Source organism: Ursus maritimus, unplaced genomic scaffold (assembly GCF_017311325.1).
Source record: "Ursus maritimus isolate PB19 unplaced genomic scaffold, ASM1731132v1 scaffold_4, whole genome shotgun sequence".
Lineage (NCBI taxonomy): Eukaryota > Metazoa > Chordata > Mammalia > Carnivora > Ursidae > Ursus > Ursus maritimus.
The window spans coordinates 2,348,474-2,376,216 of NW_024426552.1; the positions used below are offsets into that span (position 1 = coordinate 2,348,474).

General features: G+C 50.1%; 1 protein-coding gene across 2 annotated transcripts in view; it reads right to left on the reverse strand.

Moving 5' to 3' along the window:
- Nucleotides 1–18,734, reverse strand: part of TRAPPC10 (trafficking protein particle complex subunit 10) — an 83,905-nt gene extending 65,171 nt beyond the window's left edge. For both annotated transcript variants that reach the window (XM_040621850.1, XM_040621848.1), the window contains exon 1: nucleotides 18,653–18,734. In XM_040621850.1, the coding sequence (XP_040477784.1) occupies nucleotides 18,653–18,719 (67 nt within the window). In that variant the 5' untranslated portion in view covers nucleotides 18,720–18,734. The remainder of the gene's footprint in view (nucleotides 1–18,652) is intronic.
- Nucleotides 18,735–27,743: the final 9,009 nt, after the last annotated feature.

Below are 27,743 nucleotides of genomic sequence, written 5' to 3' on the forward strand. Positions count from 1 at the left end.
CTTCAATCTTTCTATCACGAATCACGCAAACCTGAGATGCCCCTGAACTCGGGCCTAGAGAGCCGGAGCACGGAGGGAGAAAGGAGAGTGTAGGCACAACCCTCTGAAGGGATTACATCTCCGCTTCTGTGATAGGTGACGGAATTAACCACACATACCTAGCAGAGCCCCAACAGCCCAGTCTCGACGTAGAAAAGTCCTTAGAGCTTTGAGGTCTGAACAGAAGACAGAGCAACTTGCCGGCTGATGTTTGTTAGAAAGTAGCTACTAAAAGCAAAAATGAGGGGCGCCTGGGTGGCACAGTGGTTAAGCGTCTGCCTTCGGCTCAGGGCATGATCCCGGCGTTATGGGATCGAGCCCCGCATCAGACTCCTCTGCTATGAGCCTGCTTCTTCCTCTCCCACTCCCCCTGCTCGTGTTCCCTCTCTCGCTGGCTGTCTCTATCTCTGTCGAATAAATAAATAAAATCTTTAAAAAAAAAAAAAGATTGCTCTGTTTATTTTTCCACCTCAAGAGGCCTATTAAAACACTGAAGTCAAAGTATTCACTGCAACAACTAAGATCCCTTTTTGTGTGTGAGGAGAGGGGAGACTCCTCAAAATAATTAATAAGGGTAATTCAAAGCACAACCCCACTAACATAAACCTCTCCCTCCCTGCGTGTGTAATATGCCCCCGTTTTCGTCACTGCAGGGGACACGTGGAGATAGGAGGGCTGGGGGCACTCCAGGGTGTGCAGACCACTGCAGTCACCCTCCGCCCTGGGCCAGTATCCCAGCACAGCAGCACCCCAGCAGGAGGGGTGCGGGGGAAGGGGAACAGGCACAGGAGCCACTCAAACATGAAGGGAAACTTCGGAACAATCGCCCTGCTGGAAGGAGAGGGATGCAGGCACTCAGGGTGCTGCCCAGACCCATCGGGCACCTGCCCCAGGCTGAGAAAAGCCCAGCTCAGACAGCCCCCAACGAAGGCAGGCGGAGTCCCAGGTGTCTGATTATACGAACCTCTTTTCTTCTTATTTCTGCCAGCAGTAACTGGTTTTCTGTCAGATGCAGTCAGATGACTGACCAGATCTTTGTTACTTCCTGAATTATTACTGCATTCTGAGACTTTTACCAGCATATATTTATATATATTAATCGTGTAATTTAAAACTTTTATGTTAAAAGAAGATGACTGCTAATTAAGCACGGAGGGAAAAAGAATTCAAAAAATATGATTTCAATGATTTAAGTATAAATGGGTTGTATTTCAACAAATTCAAAATTTTTCTTATATCTTCAGAACAGAAGGAATTGGGAACTCAATTATACAGAAAGTAATTAGTAACCTGGAGCAACATTAAAAAGACACTAACACGTGTCCAGCTGACAATATATAAATAACTACAGATATAGATGTATCACTTAGATTTGAGATCACCAACAATAAGACTGTAAGAAAACAGCTATTTTTGAAATAACTCTAATCTTCAAAGAAGTTGGTCATAGCAAAAATAGAAACCTGCAGGCTAGACAGTCTTTTCTGACCCAAGATACTGTCACTGAGATGAGAGTCTAGCCAAAGCTTATTAACAGCAGGCCCAGTCTACCCCCACCCCCAAGCCGGTCGTGGTCCTATACCATTTATATTAGTCTCCGGCAACCTGAAGAACAGTGGAATCTTTCACTTACGATCACTTATGCACGAACCCTTTATTTTAGGGTCCATAAATTACAAAGTCACAAAGTTATTTAGTGTCAAAACATCTTTCAGATTTTTAGTTCTTAACACTAGATGGCAACAGAACAGAATCAACACTAAGCTGACCGACTAAAGGACTTGAGGATGTCCTGCTTTGCAGGAAGATGCCTCCAACAAGGCAACCAAACACGCTTTACCTTGTTGGAAGTCTACGTCCAAACCAAACCGTCCGGCGGGGTTCTGTTTGCGGGACGAGATGACAGGGGTGTTCACCTTCTGCATTTCAGGAATACAGGATACCTAAACTAAAGGTACATATTCTAACATGTAAGAAAAATGTTTATACCTACATTCTAAAAGCTATAAATTCGTTGTTGCTAAGTTCCTATAATGTTTATGCAACAATTTTTAGAAGATTTTAGAACTCAATTACGACATTAAGATTGAATTTGGCACTAAACGGTCTACAGAAAAAGTAGCATGAGTTACCAAATGTAGTGTGAGTGCTCGACAGCTATAAATTATGCCTCGGGGGAAACACAAGGCTAAATTAAAAAGTTACTCTCAGTTGGGAAGGACACAGGATTTTCATGCTTGTAGAATCATTACTCCCCATGATTTTTTTTTTTTCCAGACACGTGTTAAGGGCATTTGGAAGTCTGTCCTTGTCCTGCTTTCCAGAACGTGTGAATACGCTACATTACGAGACAAGGGAGGAATAAGGTTGAGGATAGATAAGGTTGCTAATCAGGTGATCTTAAGTAAAGAGATTATCCCGGATTATCCAGGTGGGCCAATGTACCCCAGAAGGGAGGATATTCAGTGGGGAGGAGGGAAGCAGAAGAGCCAGAACCAAAGAGTTGGAATCATGAGAAGGACTGAACTGGTCACTGTTGGCTCTAAAGATGGAGGAAGGGCCACGAGCCAGAAATGTGGGCAGCCTCTAGAAGCTGGAACAGGGCAAGGGGATGGATTCTCTTCCAGAAGGAATCAGCCCTGCCAACCCCCTTGATTTTAGCCCAATGAAGCCCATTTCAGACTTCTGACCTCCAGAACTCTAATACATTTGTTTATTTTAAGGCACTAAATCTATGTAATTTCTTACACCACCCACAACAAAAATTAAAGCGTTTAATTTGAAAAAAAAAAAATTCTACGTAACACCTTTCTTCTGATGCTACCGGAGGGCCTGCTGAGCTACACAGGGCCTGGCACCAGGTGAGAGCTAGCTAACAGGAGTCAGGGGGCCATCTGTTTCCTGCCAATACACAGACGGCACGGTGAACGCCCTCAGCGGTTGGCACACACTCACTCCGAACTCGCAAGCCAGCCTGATGAGAGCGCGCCACTCCACAGACTGGAAACCGAGGCTGGAGGTCAAGCATGGAAACCTGCTCGAGGACAAGCAGCTAATGAGCCTCAAAGCTGGAAATGATTCACCTCCAGGCAGCTTGGCTCTGGACTCAATATTCTTCTCTGTTGTCCTGGGTTGCTTCTCGATTCCTTAATTTTACTGTTTGCTAATTAAGCTGAACAGAGGCTCTGTCAATGCTGCTTGGCTGAAGGTACAGGCTCCAGAAGACCTTTCATCAATAGCGAACACTTCAGTCATCTGCTTACCACTTACCAGCCCTTAAACATGCAAAGCTATCAAATCTTAACACAAAAATATAAAAGGATCAGAACACTGTAACCATGATAAAGTGGAAGAGAAAAACAAAAGGTTGAGCCAATTTGCAAGTGATGGGTAGCTTTCTTCATAATACATACATTTGCAAGATCGGTATTTTCATTTGGAGATTTATGTTGGGTAAAAGATCTTATATCAAGTTTATAAATATTTGTTGATACCCTCATATAGTATAATCTTTCTTCAAATTCTTTAGTATAATCTTAGTAAAGGGAAATAGTAACTTTTCCAATAAAATACACCTCTCACTTTATCCTAAGCTGCTGAAGAAATCCAGATTATTTTACCCTGTTAACGAAATGGGTGTCTTCAACTATCTCATGGGCAACGTCTTAATTTAAAGGCATTAGGTTTACCCTGCAGGACTCCACAGCCACCCCCCCACACACACACACACACCAAGGGGTGGCAAAGACAGGACAGATTACAGCTCAACGTAAACAAATGCCAGGTGAGAGAACTGCCTTTGGGGCACTGAGTGTCTCCCCGCTGAGGACCTCCTCACAGGGACTCTAGAAGCTACGCAGCCACGGAATGGCTGGACTAGGACAGGATGACCAATTTCAAGGCCCTTCCAAGCAAGGGATCCTATGATTCTACCTTTGAACAAATAAGTCAGAGGAAATATATACTTTACCTAGCCTTTGCTTTATAAAAAAATTTTCAGAAAAAGAGCCATTTTTTAAGTACGCCGTTAACACAGGAAAGCTACAGTCCACCAGGAGGCAGCACCAAGGGTTAGCAGTACCTCCTCCAGCCCGTCCATGTTGCTGCAAGTGTCGTGAAATCATTTTTTTTGATGGCTGAGTAAAATGCTAAGCGAAATAAGTCAAGCAGAGAAAGACAATTATCATATGGTTTCACTCATCTATGGAACATAAGAACTAGGAAGATCGGTAGGGGAAGAAAGGGAAGAAGAAAGGGGGGTAATCAGAAGGGGGAATGAAGCATGAGAGACTATGGACTCTGAGAAACAAACTGAGGGCTTCAGAGGGGAGGGGGTGGGGGAATGGGATAGGCTGGTGATGGGTAGTAAGGAGGGCACGTATTGCATGGTGCACTGGGTGTTATACGCAACTAATGAATCATCGAGCTTTACATCGGAAACCGGGGATGTACTGTATGGTGACTAACATAATATAATAAAAAATTATTATAAAAAAAAGAAAAGAAAACAGGGCTAAAGAGAGCACTGTCATTGACCCTAGCCCCTAACGATGCATGGACTTGCCCACAGACCACACGTGAAGGAACTGCTCGACAGCTTTTGGCACAACAGACTCTCAAATGAACGATGAAAACTCCCAAGGTCACAAGCTGGGGGTCCGTCAGCCGCTCGGTCACGGGTAAGGCTACTTGCCGTACTTCTTGTGTTAACACCAGCGCAGTAATGAAAATTAATTAACACTTCCAACTGGTAGCTCTTTCACGGGGAAAACTAATACCAAATGCATCATCATGGAATATGGAAACCCTCCCAGTGGTCCTCCCACAGTATCTGCACATAAAAGGCTTTCCCATTTGGGGCTTGGAGGTAGGGAGTGAGGTTCATGAGAAAAAACAAACAAGATCCAGATGTTATCCAGATTCTAGAAGTAGAAGCCAAGGCTCAGTCTGTGCCCTAAAATGACTGGGCAACGGATCCCCATTTCTGTGTATACACACATCCTTTCATCACAAGGCACGTATTTGAGAAGAAACAAGTGAGCCCTCCCATAGCTCTGTACTGTAGAGGCCAAGCTGAAAGAAAAGTAATTCCTACAGTCAACATGACAGGGATGATGGGGATTGCCTTTATCTGATTGTCAGCTGTTCTGCCAAAACGGCCGTTTTCAATCCCATGGCAGTATGTCCTGCCATCTCATTGCTGGCAGTAAAGTTATGCCTGCTCCATCCGGCTTCCAGCTTTGCCCCTGACCCTTAGGGTGGCACCACGTGCACATGGCCACCCTCCCACACTGCTTCTCTCTCTCCCAATAGCCAGTCTCTGTAACAATTACTACCCCCGGGGTGTGACCAAAGGGGAAAAAGTACAGTATATGTTAGCGATAATCGAATTGTATACCGTGGGAGTTTGCAGAAAAGGAATCAAAGCCAATACACAGAGACCAATCACAAGATATGTAGTCCCAAAGTTGTCTTCTTTTTCAACGTGTAAGACAACTAAGCGCGCACCAAGAGTACCAAAGGTTTAAGTGAACGCTTCTAGAGGCCACCAGTCCCGTTCTCTGGAGCTCAGGGACCAAATACAACCTCCACAGAGGGGCTGAAACAGAAAACGAAGGACTAGACGAGCGCATCGAATTGTAAGAGCACTGAAGAATTAGCCCTTAACAGTTCACAGATTTGCAAAAAAAGAAAATACAGGATGATTGTAGCAGTTTCAATCACAGCATTTACAAGTTCAAGAGATCTTGCCTGCTCCAGCCCCTCCCCTGCCCTGGGGCTCTGGAGAGACCGGTTTCTAAAANNTTGCCCCAAGAGTTGCCAAAGACCACCTTCTCCGTGAGGTCTAGCTGCAGCTTCCGAAAGGCTTACCATTACGGAGGGGAATTTAGTAATACCTAGCAAAATTACGGGTTTACCACAGCCTCAGCAATCTCTGAAGGAATCCATCCCAACAGACACACCAAAAGACTATCTGATTCAGGACTATCTCAAAGAGCAAAAGACAAAACCATTCAAATTCCAAGGACAGGACTGGAACAGAATAAACCACAGAACATCCACAATCCACATAACAGAGTGCCACCGGACTGTAAAAGGCAACAGGAGAGATCTCCGGGAAATATTGAGAGAAAAAGCGGGGGGGGGGGTGTCTTGGTCTGTAATCTCCTATCTAAGAAAGGGAAGTACAAATGTGTATGGATTTTTTTTTTTTTTTTTATGTAAGGAGAATACTTAGGTGAGGGAAGGGTCAGGGTGGAGAGGACAGAAATCTACGCTACATACCTTGCTTGGAAGATTTAGTTTTGAAAGCATGTAATATTTTATATAATTACAAAACAAAGTTAAATTTTAAAAAAGCTTTCCCTAAAAATATCAGAAAAAAAATAAAACAAATGGAGTTCAATGCATGTGCGGCTGGCAGCATAGCCACAGAGAAAGAGCAAGGCTGGCCTTCGGACTGGGTGCTCCTGGTGGGAGATGTCCAAATGCCACAGAGAACCACTAACAGCATTTTAAATCTGTGCTCACGAGTCACTGTTGACGGCGGAGTGACAGAGACTAAATGCGGTGGGATAAGGGCTCCTTGGACCTGCAGCATCCGCTAGGGGTTTGTGAGAAATGTTTATTCCCTGGCCCAGCCTGGCCCGAGGATTCAGAAGCGGGGGTAGAGGCTGGCATCAGGTTCCAACAAGCTCACTAAGGGGCTCTGGTGCAGCTCCAGCTTGAGAACGTCCTACCGCTGTTGTGCCCAAGTATCCACAGAACGGGAAGAAAGAAAATACAGAAGATTCAGCAGTTTATTAAAACGCCCAGGTCCTGAAATTGAATCACAAAGACCACTGTGAATTTACGGTGTACCTGACCTCTGAATTCCTACCTCTGCCCTGTGGAAAGAAGACCCAGCAGCAGCCAGCAGCCCAAGCACGTAGACCTTAAAAAACCTTTTCCACTGAAAAGAAGCAGAGCTCCTTGGAGAAATGGCTGACTCCAGGGCCAAGGCTGGAAATGAGTCTGCAACATGTTAACACAGCAGAGAGCAAAGAAACTAACAAAGATTCCAGAACTCAGAGGCCAACTGACCGCACGTCAGTAAGGGCAGCACCAGCCACGGACTGAAACAAAGCAGGTAGGTTTAAATCCTCAAATTCAGGGGCGCCTGGGGGGCACAGCGGTTAAGCGTCTGCCTTCGGCTCAGGGCGTGATCCCGGCGTTATGGGATCGAGCCCCACATCAGGCTCCTCCGCTGGGAGCCTGCTTCTTCCTCTCCCACTCCCCCTGCTTGTGTTCCCTCTCTCGCTGGCTGTCTCTATCTCTGTCGAATAAATAAACAAAATCTTTTAAAAAAAATAAAAAAATAAAAAAAATAAATCCTCAAATTCATAATGATGCGTAAAAAAAAAAAAAGGGTAACTGATCACCCCTGGAGGGTTACTCCCTCGGAGTGAACCAGCTCTGAGAAGAGCTATACAGCGGAAGTGAGCGAGGCATCTAGTCCGCCTTTCCTACTCAAACCACACTAGATAAGCAAGGAACACACATACACACGTTTTTTAAAAAAAAGCTTTTTGTTTGAGAGAATGAGAGAAAGAGAGAGCACGAGCAGGGGGAGCAGCAGAGGGAGAGGGAGAAGCAGACTCCCCAGGGAGCAGGGAGCCCCATGCGGGGCTTGATCCCAGGATCCTGGGCAGACGTAAACCAACTGAGGCACCCAGGCGCCTACCCACACACACTTTTTACAGACACATTTCCACTAACAAACGAAGACGAAACGGTAACATTAGAATCTCACCGTTCTGCACCCCACAGGGCATGAGCCACAGGAGAACGGCGCTCTCCTCGGAGAGACACCAGCAGAGTCCGCACACCACCAGCAGCTGGGAGACAGTCTTGCCAAAAACATCCAACCCAAACCTGACCCAGCCTCTGGCTCCAAGGACCACCTTCGAGGAGACACAGAACCCCGAAGACAGAGGACACCCCGGGACACAGCTGGCCAAGTGGGGACAGTGAGCACGACACGGCCACAGGACAGAACCTGGGCCCCTCGGTAAACTGCCAGGAACAAAAGGGAGACGGACGGAAACCCGAGATTTGAAGAGAGACTGACAGCACGATCTTGAAACCTTATTTGGATACTAATTAATTCAAAGAGCTTAAAAGAAATAGACATTGAAGATACATTGAAAATGTAAACACTGAATATTTGATATTAGGGAAAATTTTTTAGATGTGATAAAGGCTCTGCAGTTATGTTTTTAAAAGTCCTGATCTTTCAGAGATACACTGCCTTGAGGGACACACACTGTCTCTGCTCGGGCTGCCGGGACAAAATACCATGACCAGTGGCTTCACCAACACCAACTCGTTTTCTCCCAGTTCTGGAGCCCGGAAGTCCGAGAGCAAGGTGCTGCCCATTCAGTTCCAGGTGCCTGATGTCTTCTTGTTTGGGCCTTTCCTGGATGTGCGTGAGGAGGAAGGGAGCGGGCTCTTCCTCCTAAGGCCACTGGCTCCATCCTCGGAGCCCGGCCTTCGTCCTCTTCCAGCTGGCTCACCGCCCAAAGACCCCGCTCCAAATACCGTCACACTGGCCATCAGGGCTCCAGCCCACGAACTGCGGGGAGGGGAGACAAACCTTCAGCCCGTAACACACGCACATGCGGGTGCATGATGTGACGCCTGGGGTCAGCTTCCGAAGAGCACAGGATCGGAGGGAGCGGAGTAGAGAGAAGCAAGACCAGCCAATTCTCCCAGCTGCTGTGGGATCTCACTATACTGCTCTACTTTTGCACACATTTGCAAGCTTCAATCACAAAAAGTGTGAAACACTACAATTCTTCCACTTCCTTATCCTTTCTTCCACAGCACTTATCACTCATTACATAATTCGCTATTTTTGCCTATTGCGTCCCTCCTCTCACTGGACTGGAAGCTCTACCAGGGCTGGGGCCTCTGCTGGTGGATGGAACCCAAACCCCTACAACAGTGCACACTGTGCACCTGCTGAGCGGGGCGCCTCACCGGACCCCTTCATATTCTACACCAAACAACCCAGGGTCCCGGAGCACAGGACACCCGAAAGCGGAGGTAATGGCAGTGCTGGCTGTCAGATTATGTTCTCAGGATATGAATGCAATTTTAGAACCAGTAAGATTATACTGGAGATGTCTAGTGTGGCTGACTGATTCGGTTCTTAGACTGCTAAACCAAAGAAAGCGAGATTTTTATTTTACTTAACTCTATGGCAAAGGTTTTCTCCAGGGGGTAATTTTAGGGACAAGTTCCCCTCCCTTCCATGTGGGCAGATGGTGTCTGCCTCCCCAACTGCTTGGTAAAGTCGTGGCAGAGGAGGAGTCAGGCACCTCAATGCTGATCCTTGCTGCCCTATCACATACTGAGGGGTCAAGCACAGCGGAGCTGGCCCTTGGGTCTTTATCTTCAAAATGACCTCTGATGGACCATCCTGTTGTTCACCTCCATGCTTAAAAACTTACTAACTGATCCAGCTGATCTAGAAGTGCCCATAAACGGTGAGCTATGAGCAGTAAAAATTACTACCCAAACAGGTTATTATTAGCGCCAAGGCTCTACCTAAAATTTTAGCTCTAAAATATATGCAATTGCTTCCAAATGCTAAACAGATCTGTTAAAAACAAGAAAACTTTCCAAACATGCAACAGTTCCCGGTGAAACCAAGGTCTAAATCTGTTGTCAGTTTCTTCATAATTTCTCTACTCACTTTTTTTTTTAGTTTTGCAAACAAGGGCCTAAAATAATACGAAGGCACAAAACATTATGGAACAGAAGTGCAAGAAGCCAAAAAAAGGCATTTGTTTCCCTAGGGGAAAATAATCAAGGGAAGAGATTACAAAACCTGTCCACTATTTCAAAGAGATCATCCCACCTGTGTCAACATCTGAGCCCCAAATCCCAGGCGCCGAGGACTCATTCCCCTGGGCAAGAGTTCAGCAAGAACAAACCTCTAAAGACAGAAGCGATATAAAACCAGAGAAGCGCCACGAGTGCTGGCTGCTACATGCCAGGACGCCCACGCGCCCCCAAATGACTTACCCACGCCCGACGCCCAGAACCTGTGGACGGGGCCTTATCTGGCAAAAGCATCTTTGTAGATGTCATGAAGGTCAGGATCTCAAATGAAATCACCCCAGATCATCTGGGTGGGCCCTAAATCCAGTGACAAGTGTGGTGATAAGGGACAGGAGGGCAAATGCAGAGAGAGTAGCCGTGTAAAGACAGGCAGAGACTGGAGCCAAAGGAGCCGCAAGGACTGCTGGGAGCTGGAAGAGTCAGGAAGACCCTCCCCCGGAGCCTAGGAGGGAGCACACAGCCTGCCAACACCTTGACTTTCAACTTCTGGTCTCCAGAACTGTGACAGAATATATTTCCCTTGTTTTAAACCAGCAAGTTTCTGATAATTTGTGACAACAGCCGTAGGAAACTAATGCATATGGTATAAAATACAAAAATAGAAAGCACATTTTTTCCTAATGCCATTCCAATTCATGTTTTAGACATGTTTTTGGCTATACTTCTTAAATGTCGAAGAAACACAGCTGAACACATAATTCACGAGAGGTCCAATCATCAATAAACATATAAAAAGAACTTCACTAATCATCAGGTAAATGCACCCCCAAACAACTACAAGGACCTTGGGCTAGACAAAGCTTCTAGATATAATATCAAAAGCACAATCCACAAGAAAAAAAATTGATAACTAGACTTCATCAAAATTCAAAATGTACTTCAAAAGATAGCACTAAGAAAATTAAAAGACAGCCAAAGATTAGGAAAAAGTATTTGCAAACCATGGATCTGATAATGGACATGTATCAGCAAATATCACAAACTCTTATAACTCAATACTCTAATTTAAAAATGGGCAAAATACCTGAATAAACATTTCACTAAAGAAGATATACAAATGGCTGATAAGAATAGGCAAAAATGCTCAATCTCACTAGTCATGAGGAAAATGCAAATTAAAACCAAAATCAGATACCGCTTCATGTCCGCTGGGATAGCTACAATAAAAAAGACAGACAAGTGTGTGTCCACGGAATACGGAGCCACCGGAACCCTCATCCACTGCTGGTGGGGATGTGAAGCAGTACAGACACTTGGGAAGACAATCTGGCAATTTCTTACAAAGTCAGACATAAGCTTATCATCCAATGCAGCAACTCTGCCCCTAAGAACCTTCGTGTGAACGGGAACGCGTGCCCGCACACAGGCGTGCAAATGCTCCCATCAGCATTACTCAAAACAGCCAGAGTGGAAACAATCCAAACACCCACGGACTGAAGACATAAACAAGCTGGGTCCATCCGGACGGTGGACCATCCAGAGATGAAAGAAGGAACACACGACAGAGGACGGCACGACCTCCACAGGAGGATGCTGAGCCTCCAAACAGCGCTGAGTGAGAAAAGCCAGCCACGAGACTGCATGCCACATGATCTCACGTCTAGAAACGTCTAGAAAACACCAACATGGAGAGACAGCAGAGGAGAGGTTGCCCACGCCTGGGGGTGGGAGCAGGCATGGCCTACCAAAGAGCCCGAGGGAACCTGGCAGGGGATGGAGACGGGCCGATGGCCCCGGCGGCGGCGGCACAGCTCTGGGGATGGTAGACGACGTTCACAGTAGGCGGATGAAAGCTCCACGGAGCGACTGAGGAACAACTCGGAGGGCCGGGCCGGGCGGGGCCGCACACGGCGCTGCGGAGAGCGGACCCAGGGCGCAGCTCCTCCCAGGGCGACTGGGAAGCCGCCTTCAATATTCCAGCGGCTCTGACCTTCTGACCCAGCAAGTCCACGTCCAGATTCCATTCTTTGTTTTAAAAATCTACTCTTCCTTTATTTATGCATCTTTATCAACCTTCAAATCAAGGTTTGAAGTTGGTTTTGCAGGTCACACATCTTCCTTCAAGGCTTCATCCAAACGCCAGGCTGGCGGTCCTTCAACCCCACCTGCTCCACCTCAGAAGCCAAACCTGGCACCCAAGAACGCTTTGGTTTGGGCATAAACTTCTACTGCCTTGTAGTAAAGAAAGCACATCTGAACTCAATTCAGAAAAACCAGTTCAAAGAATGCGATCCCTAGCATACCAGTTAGCTCTCTCTTACTGGATTAACACGTAGTCCCGGGGTTCAAAACCCCCAGAGGACGCTGCGGTATCAAAGAGACTACGCACAGAGCAGTTCACCTAAAAGCAAGTGCGCGATCAGGGTCCAGACTCTCCAAGCATTTCCCACAAAGCTGTCTTAGCTGGATGAGACACATATTTAAAGAAAATAACTCTATGCTGTCAAAAGCCTCTAACTTACGGAAGCATCAAAGACAGCACAGTGCTTCCCTTAGAGAGACGCTCACTCATTTATCTATTTCATTTATTCAACAGGTATTTACTGAGCGCCTACTGCGTGCCCAGCACCGCTGCAGGTGCCAGAAGCCCAGCAGGGACCCGCAGAATCCCGACCCTCGCTCTGGAGCTTGCAGGCAGCCTGGGTCAGGGTGGAGAGACAATAAGCCAGAAAACACAAGTGTTTATGTCAGGGGTACTGAGTCAAGAAGACGGAATCCAGCTGACAGTATGCCGGACAGTAAGCAGGGCCGGGGAAGTGGTGGGGGAGCAGCTCCTGGAGGGAGGGGGAAGCAGGGACGGGTCAGAAGAGCCCTGCCTGCGGGGCCCGCGGGCGGGCTGCGGGGGCTGCAGGGGGGTTAAGGCACAGCCAGGAAGCCAGGCTGGTGGTGGGGTGAGGGCCAGGCTTGCAGGTCAAGGTGGTAGCCCACGGAAAGGTCTGTGAATGTTATGCTGAGAAGGTGGCTAGCCCTGGAAGGGTCCAAGCAGAGAAATGCGTGCCTCTAAGGACCCTTTGGAGGGATCACCCCTCACCCCATGGAGAACTCGCTTCAAGGAGCTGGCATGGAAACAGGGAGGTCACCCGGCGGCCGCAGAAGCAGACCCAGGGTGAGGCAAAGGTGGCTTGCGTCTGGGGGAGCAACAGTAAAAGTGGGGAGCAGTGGCTGACTTCAAGACAGATATCAAAGGTAAACAATATTTGTGAACAGACTGCCAGTCGTGAGAGAAAAAGAGGAGTCAAGGGGCGCCTGGGTGGCGCAGTCGTTAAGCGTCTGCCTTCGGCTCAGGGTGTGATCCCGGTGTTCTGGGATCGAGCCCCACATCAGGCTCCTCCGCTAAGAGCCTGCTTCTTCCTCTCACACTCCCCCTGCTGTGTTCCCTCTCTCACTGGCTGTCTCTCTGTCAAATAAATAAATAAAATCTTTAAAAAAAAAAAAAGAAAAAGAGGAGTCAAGAATGACCCCAAGGTCATCAATTTTTATTTAAAAACCAAATATCCCGTAAGATCAAACCACCGTGAATACACACGAAGTCCTGTCCAGAGCAGTTACAGAGCAGACTGGACTGGAATGGACGCAGGAGAGCCGCAGCCGGCTCCGAGGCCAGCGGAGCAAGGAGGCTGCCTGAGGAAGAGCCGCACTGGGGAGCGCAGGGCCCAGGGCCTCTACGGCTGCTCTGGCCTCCAGATCCGGGTCGGGTCCACACGTCTGGTCCGGGCAGCAGTAGGGGATCAGAGCATATCCTGAGACCACACACAAGACACCATGCGATCCCCATGAAAAGACGCTCTGACAACTGGCAAAAGGCTTTTTTAGACAAGTGCTTGGGTCAGTCACTCACACTTCCACAGAAGGCGAACCCCTTGGCCCTTCCCCTCTCTCCGTGTGGGGGCCCCGCCACCTGTCCGCTCCTTCCCAGGCAAAGACTGGCTTCTGTGAGGCCTGCCATGCTGGATTATCTCAGACACTCAGTAGAACTTAAAAATCAGAGCCTTGAGTTTCGTTTGCATAAACCAAATTTTACTAGAAACGATTCTGAAACACATCTTGTAAATCAGGCCTGTAAGCAAAAGTTCAAAGGGAAAAGGAACGTTTTACTTTTACACGATCTGTTCAAATCCACCCTGGAGTTGGGTTAATATACTAGTAACGTGGGTACCACAGCAAACCCACAGAGGCCATTCAGAGCATTTTGAATTTAGGAGGAAAAAGGCCATGCTGGTGAAGTACTGGACCCCACCTGAGGTATTCAGTTTCAGTATTAGGTCCTGCTACGTTCCTTTCAAGGACATCATTATAGCACAAAACAGCGTGGTTGCTATGATAAAAGGAAAGTACCACACACACACACACACACACACACACAAACCCACAAAGAGGGTGGCAGTGTCCAATCAGACTCCCAAGCTGGAGAAGTTGTGCAACGTCCAACAAGTACAACCAGCCCGTTAGTAAGTCACTGCGGTTAGCTAAGAATGAAAAAAAAAGTGTTTCTTCTAACGTATGCATATGATTTTTCTGAAGTAACTACTCTTGGGACATAATACTTACTTAATAAAATTATTTAGACCTAACTATTTAGTAAATGGAGTTATTAAGTATTCTTCTTAACCTAGAGACGCCAAGAAAAAGTTACTGAGACACCAAAGGCACTGGGAACAAAGAAAGCTGAGGAATCACTCCCTAGCAGCTAATGATTTGGCACGTTGATTCCTCTTCTGGGCGCTTTACACATCTTCCTTCTTTCAATTCGGTATCGACCCTGTGAGATTGGTACCATGGCCATCCCTATTTCACAGATGAGGATGAGACAGTGAAGTGCCCTGGGTCCCACATAAAAGACCCACCTGTTTTCAAGCATGCACAGGTACGAACGATGAATCAAGCCAGGCAAGCGCATCTGGTAGCACCTTCAGTCATGGAACAACTGAGGTTTCTGAGGACAACTGTTTCCCCCACATCTCAACTGTTGATTCACTACTGGCTTAAGAACTCAATATGGGCCAAGCTCTGCATTTGTGTCATCACAATTAGAAAAAAAAAAAACATTTTAGGGGCGCCTGGGTGGCACAGCGGTTAAGCATCTGCCTTCGGCTCAGGGCGTGACCCCGGCGATCTGGGATCCAGCCCCACATCAGGCTCTTCTGCTGTGAGCCTGCTTCTTCCTCTCCCACTCCCCCTGCTTGTGTTCCCTCTCTCGCTGGCTGTCTCTATCTCTGTCGAATAAATAAATAAAATCTTTAAAAAAAAAGAAAAAAAGAAAAAACATTTTAGGTGACTTTTCTGGGACAACAGAGGCAGTGGCTAAATCACAAGCACCACACTTGCAGGGTGGGTGGGATATTAACAATGGGCACGTTTAAAAACGTCAACCTACAAGGGAAAAATCAAACTCCACCAGGTACAAAGCATCCCGAATCTGCTTATTTTTGTTGCCTTTTCCCCCCTTCAAGATGTATAGTGTCAGATGTGGAACCCCAAATACAGAGATCCAGAAAAATAAACAATGCAGTCTAAGAAGTGACTGGTGAGATCAGATCATCTGCATGGAGCATTGTGATTTTTCAAACACTATACAAGTCTATGTTGATAGCATTTGCTATTTTCAGCATGATGCCAACACTCAACAAAGAAATGCCACAAATCTGTGGAATTACAATAACTTTGTCCACTAAAGGAGAGACCTGGAAAGGGAACAATGTCTTGCCTAACATACCCTTGGAACAGAAACCTGTCTTTATTCTAAAGCAGAGAACTGACCCAGTGCTTGGGGGAAAAGCAAGAATCTCAGCTAACGCTTAAATTTAGATCCAATAAATCTGCTGGATTTGTTTTCGGTTTCACCGTACGCTTTTCATGATTAATAAATTATACTACACATACTCAAACTTCTATGAGTAGATAATTCACCACCCAACGTCATCACAGTATTAGCACCACTAACTGCTCAGCTGACACCCCGAGCATTTTACGGATGGTCACTGGTACTTACTAGCTTCCCTAGTCTTGGGGCTAAGCAGATCCCCTGCTGAGGCAGTCTGTAAGGGGCAGCTCGGCGGCAGGTTCGGAAACTCTTCCGGATGGCGTGCAGGCCATCAAAATGTTTAGGTAGCTTAAGAATATTATCAAAATCACTTAGCAAGCTTTCCAAGTAATCATGTATTCTAGTTAACCCTAGTCTCTGGGGACTTTCCATTCTTCTCATGGCGACACACATGTCGATGGTTCCTAAATTTCCTTGAACCAGTCACACTCTACATTCTCCACAGAAAGGTCCACTTAAATAAAGTAAAGGGTCCTACGTTCTAGGAGAAAACTCAAACCCAGCACAAACTAGGCTCTCATCTGAGAAGGAACAAACCCCGATTTGACAGGGCTACAGTGGCGGCCAGGTATCCCAGGAGAGGTAAACAGACTGTGAAAACAAAAATGTTGCAAACTAAGAGAACACCTACATAGTATCAAAAATTCGAGAGGGGGGGCGCCTGGGTGGCTCAGTCGTTAAGCGTCTGCCTTCAGCTCAGGGAGTGATCCCGGCGTTCTGGGATCGAGCCCCGCATCAGGCTCCTCTGCTGAGAGCCTGCTTCTTCCTCTCCCACTCCCCCTGCTTGTGTTACCTCTCTCTGTCAAATAAATAAATAAAATCTTTAAAAGAAAAAAAAATTCGAGAAGGAAGAAGAAGGAGCCTCAGGGTAGATACTTCAAAGGCAACTTTCCTACCTCTTTGTCTCCATGGCTTAGACCAGCTCCTCCCTTCAAAACACCCCCCTGCCAGACACAATGGAACAGATAAAATAGGAGGCAAAACCAGGACAGAGCCTCCCCAAGCTGCAGCCCCAACCACGGAAACCCCCAAACGCCATTTCAAGTGTGAACTGGGAAGCCAGCTCTTGACGCCAACAGATCTGTCCCATGCAGAGGCTCTGTTTTATTGCCCAGCTAACTTTGTCTGGAAGTTTACCCAAGCCACTTTCTTTCTTGCGACTCCAAAGAGTCAGAGGCTGTGGGCCTTTACAGCAGAGACACTGTCGAACACACAACACTGACACCATGCGCTTTACACACCAGGACACACGTCCACAGACAGGAGCTACTACAACAAATCTGGAGGAAAGGACTGTGTCCTCTCCCTGTCTGTCACGTGGGCATGAAAGTCAACACTACACTCGTGTGTCCATCACTGTTTACTAGGCCAACAGCTTACCGCCCAGTCCGAGATTTAGGAGCTTCCTCTTCAGAAATGTATTTACAGAAAGCCCGCAGAAACCTGCCTAAGCTAAGGGGTGTGACGTATAATTAGACGATGCGGGTTCTCCCGCACTCACAAGGTGCAGGGCACTGGGGGAGGTGTTTCCGGGGCTGACACCTAACAGGAAGACCATCGGGGGCATGGCTCCTCTTCCCCGAGGAAAGGTCTTAGAAAGCCCAAGGCCCCTGCAGGGCGTCCAGATCAGACCCACACATGCACCTGTCCTCCCGGGCTGAGGGTGGAATGAGGTGCAATGTCTGAAATAAGACGTTCTGTGGACAAATATTGGGGGGGGGGCAGCTCTTGCTGAACTATGCCAGTGTCCAAATTTAGAGGAGACACAGCCCAATTCCCTAAGGAAGTTTATCATCTCGAGATGAAGCCACAAACTTAAACCTCAAACACACAGTTTCTCAGGGATCTGACAAGAAGTGTGTCCATTAGTGGAAAAAGAAAAAGGAAAAAAGACACAAACAGGAGCGTGCTCAAGACGCACCCAACAGTCTGCTGTGGCTCTGGGCGCCCAGGTTCTTCCGAAGAAAGAGTGCTTCCTTTCAAAGCATGAAAGACCACAGGAAAAAAAATTAACTGAATACTGTCAAAGGTCTACAATGCTAACAGTTTGAAACACCTGTCTGCAAGACACCAAAATGTGAGCCAACATTTCGACACTGCCTATAGCCTCCGTACTTTTTAAAGTATTTGATCCTAAAGTAAAGATGGTAAAACTAGGGGAAATTTTTCCCTGTAACAGCGGAACGGTCCCCCTGTGCGTGCCGAAGTGTGGCGCACACACGAACTGACAGCCCAGACACGGGGCATCGGTCTAGCCGTCCGGACCATGCCCTGCGGAGTGGGGCGTTCTGGGGGGCGCAGGTCCCCTACCCTCGAAGCCGCATCTGGAAGTGCGTTTCCCGCCAGAGCAAGCGGCGGCTCGGAGCCCGGCTCCGCCAGCAGCTGTCACGCCCGTGGCCGCGCAGCTTCGCGCGCCCCGACCCACTACCCCCGCTGGTGGCACTGGAGCTGCCGCACTCTTTTTAACACTTTCCTGGGGGAAGCACAGACGCGCGCCCGCGAAGACGGCCGCGCACGCAAACTTGGTCCGAGCGCCCCGAGCCCCCTCCCGCGGGATAGAAGGGCACGGTGTGCCGGAGCGGGCCGTCGGTCCGCCGGCCAGGCCTGGGGCCCGGGCTCCCCGCTCTGCGTTCCGGGGCGCGCCCGCCTGCCGGGCGCGGTCCGAGTGCAGCCGCCACGGCCCGCGAGCGCGTCCCGGCGCGGCCGGAGGTCGCTCTCGGGCAGGGAGGGCCCGCCGCAGCCGCCGCCCCGGCCACACCTCCGTTCCAGGAAGCGGCCGGGCCGGGAGCGCGGGGGGCCGGGCCGCGAGCGCCGGGGTGGGGGTGGGGGTGGGGGTGGGGTGGGGGCGGGGGTGCCGGGCAGCCCGCAACGGCCGCCGCCCCCTCCCGCGCCGACGGCACTCACAGGTGACGATGGGCTTGTTCTCCATGGTGTAGATCACCGGCGGCAGCGGCTCCTCAGGGGCGTCCATGGGCGTCCGCCGTCACCGGCCCGGCCCCCCGCGCCCCATGGGCAGCCCCGAGGCCGCGCCGGGCCAGCCCGAGCCTGAGCGGCGCCGCGACAGGGAGGCCCGCCCGGCCGCGCGAGGCAGCTCCCGAGCCGGCCGCCCGCCGCCGCCCGCCGGCCGCACCACTTCCGGCCCCGGCACGGCCGCGCTACCGCTTCCGGGGCGCGCGGCTTAAAGGGGAGGCCTCGCGGCCGCGGGCCGGCGCTGTCCTCCGACCGAAAGACGGCGGCACCGGGGGCGGGGGAAGGCGGGGAAAGGCGGGCCCGGCGCGTCCCGGCGGGGCTCCCACGTGCAGCTCGGGGCGGAGACCCCTCGCGGGCCGGCGAGGCGGCTGCGGCCCGGGAGCCACACCACCACCGCCCGCACAGCAGCGTCCCCAGCGCCTGGCGATCCGGTGCGCCGCAGCTGCCCACCGTGCAGATCCCCCCGTACGCGGGGTCCGGGCTGCGGGGCGGCAGCCACCGCCAGTCACTGGCAGCACATGGACACGGGCGCGAGCCTGGGGGGTCACCGACAGCAGCCCGGCAGGTCACTGGGCTCGCGTGACCCTGAGAGGCACTGACAGCGCGTGGACACTGGGACCACCCTGGGGTCACCAAGGAGGGGCATGTGGACAGTGGCGTGGCAGTTGCTCACCCCTGTGGGTCTGTTTGCCCAGAACGTAGCCCTGGTTATGTTTACCAGACACCTAGCGCCGCGGGGGAAACCGTCCAGGCACCAGATTAATTCCCACCGCTGGGCTGAACGGCAGTTACTCCTTGCGAAACTCCTGGTCGGGGGTTTTCTTGTTACACTGGTTTTAGGAAGGAATATTGCTCCATAAAGTAGAGCAAGATTATTTACCTTCTGGCTGTAACCAAGGACCCTACCACACCGCAGCTACTTGTCAAGGCGTCTTGGAGACGCCCCCCAGCCCTCCTGTTGGCTGGAACGGACCGCCCCTTTCTGAATTTCCACAGCAGGTTGCCTGCACTCCTGTTTGTGCTGCTTCCCTGTCTCCGTGACAACCGCAAAATGCTAGAACTGTGGGACTGTGCCTTTTCCTTGTGTCCGAACTCAGCCACGCAGGGCCTTCCGTGGAGTAGGCATGTTGTGGGAACGTCACAAAATTAAGCCCTACTTTAATGCGTGTAAGTTTCTTGTGCAAGGAAAGTTGTTTTGGGGTAACGTCTGCAGATGAACTAAAGCGAATGTGTGTGTGAAATAGCTTGAACAAAGCTGCCGAATGTGTGGGTAGTGGAGCACGTGCATTGTAGCTGGGTGAGGGCATAAGGAGCAGAGTTTCAGACAGCTTGGAGGCTGTGAGGCAGAGCCCGAGAAGGAACTAAAGAGGGGTGCAGAGCCAGAGTCGGCCTGGGGGTTCCCTATAAGTCCTTGGCCTCGGCTGGGCTCAGCAGGTATACGATGAGGGTCCACGGGGCTTACCAGAAAGTGGCTGTGACAGAGTTAAGCATGGCACAAAGACTAGAGGTCGAGAAGGGCTACAGGAAGGACCTCACTGATACCTCGCTAACTCCCAGGACATTTGCTGAGACACTAGATGGAGGACCATAGGCCGAGGGGTCAGCCCACTTTATCTGTGAAGGCCCAGATGAGTATTTTAGGCTTTGTGGGTCATATGCAGATTCTGTCTTACATCTTTCTTTGGGACTTTAAAAAACAATTATTTAAAAATATAAAAACCATTCTTAGCTCAAGGGCCGTATGAAAATAGGGCATGGTCCAGATGTGGCCTGTAAGCCATAGGTTGCCAACCCCCACACTAAAATAAGGTCGACGCTAGACCAACCTTAAAACAGTACAAGGCAAAACCTTGACAAGATCTGCAAGACGGACAACACTCAGATTCGAATCTTGCCAAGTTGGTGGGGCTTGCGGACACCTTGAACACTCCTCAGATCCAACCTAACAACAAGCATAACCCTAAACCTATACAAACTCAAGGTGATAAAGATAGTAGTTGAGCTGCCAACAAGAACAACATATGCTAAAAAATTACTACAGCTAAAAAACCAGAAAGCGTAAACCACAGTCAAGAAACAAAGCGGTCAATAGAAACCGGCCGCCAGATGGCCCAGATATTGTCCTCACAGATTAAGACTGTAAAGCTGCTGTAATGAGCATGCTCACAGAACGAAAGGGAAATATGCTCTTAATGAGTAGAGACAGGGACTCACAGCACAGGAAGAGAAAGTAGAAAAATAATTAAATGGAAAGTCTAGAACTGAAAAGCCCAGTTACTGAAATGAGAATTTCACCCCATGGACTTAGTAGCAGGTTGGAAATAGCAGAAAGAGTCAGTGACCTTGAAGGGAAATCAACACAAATAATTCCATCTGAAAAAGAGAAAAAAGATTGAAGAAAAATGAACAGAGCCTTAGAGACCTATAGGACAATATAAAGTGGACTAACACACGTGTAATAGGAGTCCCAGAAGGAGGAGGCCGTCAGAAGGTGGCAGAATATTTATTTGAAAACATAATGGCCAAAAATCCACAAATCTGGTGAAACACCTCAATTTATTGGTCAAGAAACTCAGCAGATGGCACCTGGGTGGCTCAGTCGTTAAGCATCTGCCTTCAACTCAGGTCATGATCCCAGGTCCTAGGATCGAGGGCTCCCTGCTCAGCAGGGAGTCTGCTTCTCCCTCTCCCTCTGCTCCTCATCTGCTCCTGAGCTCACTCTCTCTCTCTCTCTCAAATAAATAAATGAAATCTTAAAAAACAAACAAACCTCAGCAGAACCTCAGTAGAACGCATGCAAAGCCGCTTAGATGCAGGGGTATCACAAACTGCTAACAAGCAACACAGAATCTCCCGAGAGCAGGCAGTGAGGAAAGACGTGGTACCACGGGGAGCGAGAACAAAAATTCCCACTGAGTTCTTGCCAGGCAGTATCAACCAGAGAACCAAGGGTATCAATCTTTCAAGTGCTGAATTTTAAATACTTAACTCAAAACTCATGTCCCAGAAAAAAATTCTCTAAAAATTAAGGCAGATACAGATGTTTGCAGGTAGAGTGCAGGAATGTGGCCAGCAGGCAGGGCACCAAGTAAGAGGAAATGATACCAGGTGGACAGTAGGAAGGGGGGCTCTGGAAACGATCAACAAATACGTAAACGTAAATTGTTATGCTTTTTTCTTCTTCCCATAGTTCCCTTAAAAGACAACAGTTTAAAACATGCAGAGTGATGCTGTGGGGTGGATTTAGAATGCATGTGGGGGGCGCCTGGGTGGCACAGCGGTTAAACGTCTGCCTTCGGCTCAGGGTGTGATCCTGGTGTTATGGGATCGAGCCCCACATCAGGCTCTTCCGCTATGAGCCTGCTTCTTCCTCTCCCACTCCCCCTGCTTGTGTTCCCTCTCTCGCTGGCTGTCTCTCTGTCAAATAAATAAATAAAAATTTAAAAAAAAAAGATCTTTAAAAAAAAAAAGAATGCATGTGGTCGCGAGAGCCATGACAACGCTAGCACAGGGGACAGGGTGGATCAGGGATCCCGCACGCATGCCAGTTTTTTACACCTGCGAACTGGGAGATTTTAGGTGTGAGTGAGAAGTGGGGGAGGAGAAGGCTCGGGAAGGAAGAGAGAAGACTGAAGTAACACAACACTGACTCAACGGAATCCGACGGAAGAATGCTTATATTCAGCCCCAGAGCAAGACCACTAGAAAAAATAAATAATTGGAAAGGATTTGCTAAGAAGCCAATAGAGAAAATAAAGTAGAATAATATAAAATACTTGATTAATCCAAAAGAAGGCCAGAAAGGAACCGCAGAAGACTAAAGAACAGGGAAGACCAACCCAGTGCTGGCTCATGAGAAGATGGTCAGCGTCTAGCAGCTACCAGGGAATGGCAAATTAAGGTGATAATGACCTGTCACTTCACATCTACTCAAACAGCCAAAATAAACAGTTTTTAAATGGTCAGTCTTTTTTTTTTTTTTTTTTTAAGAAAGAGAGCACGCGTGTCAGGGGGAGGGGCAGAGAGAGGGTGAGAGAGAGAGAGAGAATCCCAAGCAGACTCCCCACCGAGCACAGAGCCCAACTTGGGGCTCGATCTCATGACCTGAGCCAGAATCAGGAGTCAGGCACTTAACCCACAGAGCCACCCAGATGCCCCCAAAATAAAAATGTTTTAAAACCGGCCAATACCAAGTGTAGGCTCCCAGGGCAGGCCTCCATGCGACAGCCTGTCCTCCTGGAGACATAGTTCAGAGACTCGGGGAAAACAGACACTGAGGATTCTCTCTGCTGACCACGCAGACACCAGGTCCTGGCCCCATGCCTGGCTCGTGTTGAGAAGAGGGTTTTTTTTCTTTTTTTCTTCTTCTATAGTTCCAGAAAGTACATCTCGTAATGCAGTTGACGCACACCGTGACATTAGTTTGCCGTGTACGACGTCGTGATCTGTGGGTCAGGCTGGGCTCCCCACAGCACAGCCGCCATCGGTCACCAAGGGCACCGTCACACTGTCATGGACATAGTCCCCCGCCATGCTCCGTAACTGGCGGCTGCACCTCCCGCTCCCCTTCCCCCCGCCTGCCTAGCCTGTGGAGACAGTATGCAGTTTCCTTGGAAATTAGAAATAGGATTACCATATGATCCAATAATTCCTCTACTGGGTGTTTACCCAAAGAAAATGAAAACAGGAATTGGAATAGATATGTGCACCCCAACATTTATTGCAGCAATATTTACAATCCCCAAGGTATGACATGTCCTCTCTGGAGGGGGGAGAGGGAAGGGGAGCTCTCCCGCTCCGGGCAGCCAGCCTCTGGCCTCTTTTCCCTCTGAGCAGACCTAGCAGAACTTTTTTTCTCATGGGAATTTAGAAAATGCTTGAATTCAGCACAAATACTGGGTTAGCAATTCCTTTTAATAACGGTGAACGTGATGCGATTCCTATTAATCAATGTCTATTCTTTCCCCAGATCCTTTTCTCCTGAGACAGCATTTGTTTTTTTAAAGGTTGCTGGAACTTGTGCCCAAACGGTCTTTCCTGGTAGCCCGTTACATTGTCTCCGAGAGCCTGTTACATTATGTAGTGATGTATCGGGTTATGGCGCGGGCTGTGGCTACGGGAAGGCTGTGGCTACGGGGAAGGCTCGCGAGGTTGCTTTGTCCCACCGCTCAGGCCCCCCGCACAGAGACTGGGGACTAAGGAATGGCCTGCCAGCAGGTGTTCATAGCCGGTGGATAGGTAGTAGCCCCAGACTGGAAACGCCCCAGCTGTCCGCAGCCGGGTGACCAGTTACCCACACCATCCGCCCCCAGGAGCACTACACAGCAAAGGAACGCACTGCTGGCGGGTGCAGGGACGTGGGTGGGCTCGAGAGAACGGTGCCGAATGAAGAAAGCCCACCCTAAAAGGTCACGTGCTCTGTGATTCTGTCGTAGAACACTCTTGAAATGACAAAATCACAGCACTGGAGAACAATGGGCACGGGAGAGGGTATGGAGTGAGTAGGGAAGGGGCTGAAGAATCCTGGTGGGGACGGATCGTCCTGCATCTGGGCACTGCCAACGGCACTGTCCCGGTCGAGGTGGGCACCGGAGTTCTGCCACGTGTCACCTCTGGGGAGAAAAGAGGTAAAGGGCAACTTACAATTGCACCCAAAATAAAAGTTTAATTAGAAACCCAACTGATTGGGGCGCCTGATTGGCTCAGGTGGTGAAGCGTCTGCCTTTGGCTCAGGTCATGGTCTCAGGGTCCTGGGATCGAGTCCTGCATCTGGCTCCCTGCTCAGTGAGGAATCTGCTTCTCCCTCTGCCTCTCCTCTGTGCTCGCTCGCTCTCTCTTTCAAAATAAAGTAAATAAACATCTTTAAAAAAAAAAAACCTGACTTTACAGTAGTAACGCGCGAGTCTCCAAAGAATCCACAACGTGAGCTGCATGATGCTTCGGACATTTAGCCCCACGCCCGCTCCTCGCGCGTGGGCCTCAGGTTGGTGATTGTCAGCACGCGGAGGGCTGCGCCGGGCCAGGCAGCCTGGTCCCCGCCCTCTGGGTCACAGGCCTCTCCGCAGGCTACCGAGCCGTCTACGGATTATATCCTTGGCGGGGCACATAATCCACAAAAGAAAAGGAGACGCAGGAACAATTCTGCGGAGCAATGACCCACCTCGAGAGTAATCAAGGAAGTGCCATACACACATTTTTTTCCTACTAAACTAACGAAACCCAGGCGGGGGTGCGGAGAGCCGAGGAAAGGAACAGTCCGGCATCCTTGCAGGGGCGGGGGGGGCATCGGTAGACTCCCCAAGGCCACCTTTTTATAAAGCAGTGATCACCTTCCATCCTTTGACCCCGCAATTGCACTCTGGCTCTCTTTAAGGAAGTGGTGCCTCCCAGCCTGGGTGGGTAAAACACCGCTGTTACCATCCAGTAAACACGGGGCGGGCGGGTGGCAGGTGCAAGGGCAGAGCTGGGGTGCAGTGCGGGCCCCTGCCCCTCCTGGTAATGGCTGCCGTCCTGGGGCATAGTTGACACGAAGAACACACTCTCCACGTCCTCTCGTGCAGAGACAGCACCCTCTTCCCAGGTCTGACTCTGCATAATTGACTCAAATAATTAGGGCTAATGAAGTCAGACCTGGCGCTGTGCATGACGTTTCCGGACATTCTGCTCAGTGCTCCTATGTTTAGCTCAGTTGCCTTCTTTCTTGGCTTCCTGACAGCCTGGATTCTCGCTTTCTCCTTTCAAGCTGAGGTTATCCCCCGAGAGGCCTGTCCGGCACCCGTGTCCTGCTTGCGGGAGATGGGAGGCAGGGGCAGGAGCAGCCACCTTGTTGGAGACCCTCATTGTCCTCCACCACCTTTTCTGGCTGTTCTCACGCCCAGGGAGCTGCCCCCTGGGCTGGGGGCAGATGCCAGCTGTGGCCTGGCTTAGCCATGCCAGTGGGGCCAACACCTCTACGCCAGCCCCTGGCGTGTCTGATGTCGGGCCGCAGGGGGGAGGAGGAGGGTGGCAAGTGCCGGTTCAGGGCTCACCTCCAGAACTCCGTCGGAATCGTTGGGACAGATGGTGTCAGCTAACCCAGATTTCTGTGTGTCTCTTCCCACCGAACCAGCACAATGTAACACTGTCTAGTCACAGCAGCCTGAGGGGGACACCCAGACTCTAATAGACACGTTGGGGGCCCCAGGCCACATGCCCACAGTTCGGTCTCATCCGTGGCAGCTGGATGGCCTGGGCGCTGATAAGGTCCCAACTCTGGGGCCTGCTGGGGGCTCCACGTTCCTGCCCCAGGCCCAGGTCCTTCTCTGAGGGCCAGAGCGGGAAGTGCCAGGAAGTCACCACCAGCAGGCCCTCCCTTGAGTGGGTGGACCAAGGGCCAACCTCCCTTTCTTGGAGCGCATTGTGCGCAGTTCCTGAAAGGGCCCCACACCGCCGAGCCCAAAGAGATGCCAGCCCAGTGACAGCCACCATGGCTCTCCGCCCTTCCTCATCCTCCCTGCGCCCTCCCTCCTCTCTCTGGGGCCCCCAGCAAGTAAACCACCTGCACCCGAGTCCCCCCAGAACGCAGCCCGTCAGTAACGGATACGGTCCTGCTGGCTCGCACGCGGCCCTGCCCACCAACCCGAGAGGGGCCCCCGCGACTGCCCCAAGGTCTAACAGCCTGGCTACCAAAAATCAATGATTCATTGACTTTTTAAAAATTTTTAAATTTAAGTTTCAATGTAATTTACGTAGAGTGTATTATCAGTGTCAGGTAGAGCTTAGCGACCATCAGCTGTGAACGGCACCCAGCGCTCATTCCATCACGTGCCCTTAACTGAGTGCTGGATGTTTCACACTCTGCCCCAGAACTGCCCCAGATAGACGCTTCATTGTGGACGTTGAGTACTCAATTGTTAGTAACAGAAAACCCAGTTTCTCCCTGCATCTTCTAAATGAACATGGAGGACCGCAGCCCTGAAGGGCCGGTGGCTACCCTGGCCAGGCTGCCACGTGCCCCAGCCCCGTTCTGGTCGGCCCTGAAGGCCTCCCTCCAAGGGGTCAGCCAGCTGTCCCCGGCAGACCGCCCGGAGCTCCAGACCAGAGATGACAGGCAGCCTTGGAACCAGGTGGTATGGTGTCTGTCGATGGATGGCTCACCAGGGCGCATCTGTCCTGCGCTGGTCGCAGTCACGGCCAGCAGCACCAAGTGGGGTGTCCGAGTCGACAGGCTTGCTCTTCTCCCCATGCCTCTTGCTCTCAGCTCTTGGGGGCTGCTTCCCCGAGGTCCAGCAGCCCCCACGGACCCCAGAACCCTCCCTGCGCCCTCCTGCTTCTTCTTTTGCAGAGATCTCTGCAGCACCACACCACCAGGGAAGAGGGCGAGGGGAAGGAAGCTAGACAACGTCCTGGCGATCCCAGCCAGAGCGCTTGTGCCTTTCCGGCTTCTGCGTGGAGGAAGGAGTTCTATCGTCATTTAAAGCACATTCCCTCTCCTAGTCCAAGGCGCAACCAGGACAAAAAGTAACTGTATTCAAGACCAAACACCGATGATAAGTAAGGTATGCATGGGGGAGAACTTTCCAACCCAGCGCAGGGCACAGCACCTCTTCTCAGCACTGGGACACGAAGCGGTGTTGACCGTCCACTGAGCCGCCAAGAGAGCCTCAGTAACTTTCCAAACTGTAGAAATAATCCAGCCACATCTTCGGATCCTAACTCAACAATACCAGAAATTGATAACAAAATAAGGACGCCAAACAGCCTTTCTACTTGGAATCTACAAATTTTCTCCTCAACAGCTCTTGGGTCAAAGGGCAACTACCAACTGGACTGCGCAATCCGTGCGCACCAACGATAGCGAGAGCCCTGCGTTGGGGGGCCCGTGAGCCGTGCCTTGTGGAAAACACGTGGCCTTTGATTCAAACATATCAATATATTTAAAAGGGAGAGCAGAAACTAACGAATTCAGCACTGGCTTGGAAGGCTGGAAGACGAACAAACTCGACGGCAGGGGATGTCAGTGGTGAGAAGCCAGAGCCAGGGCAGG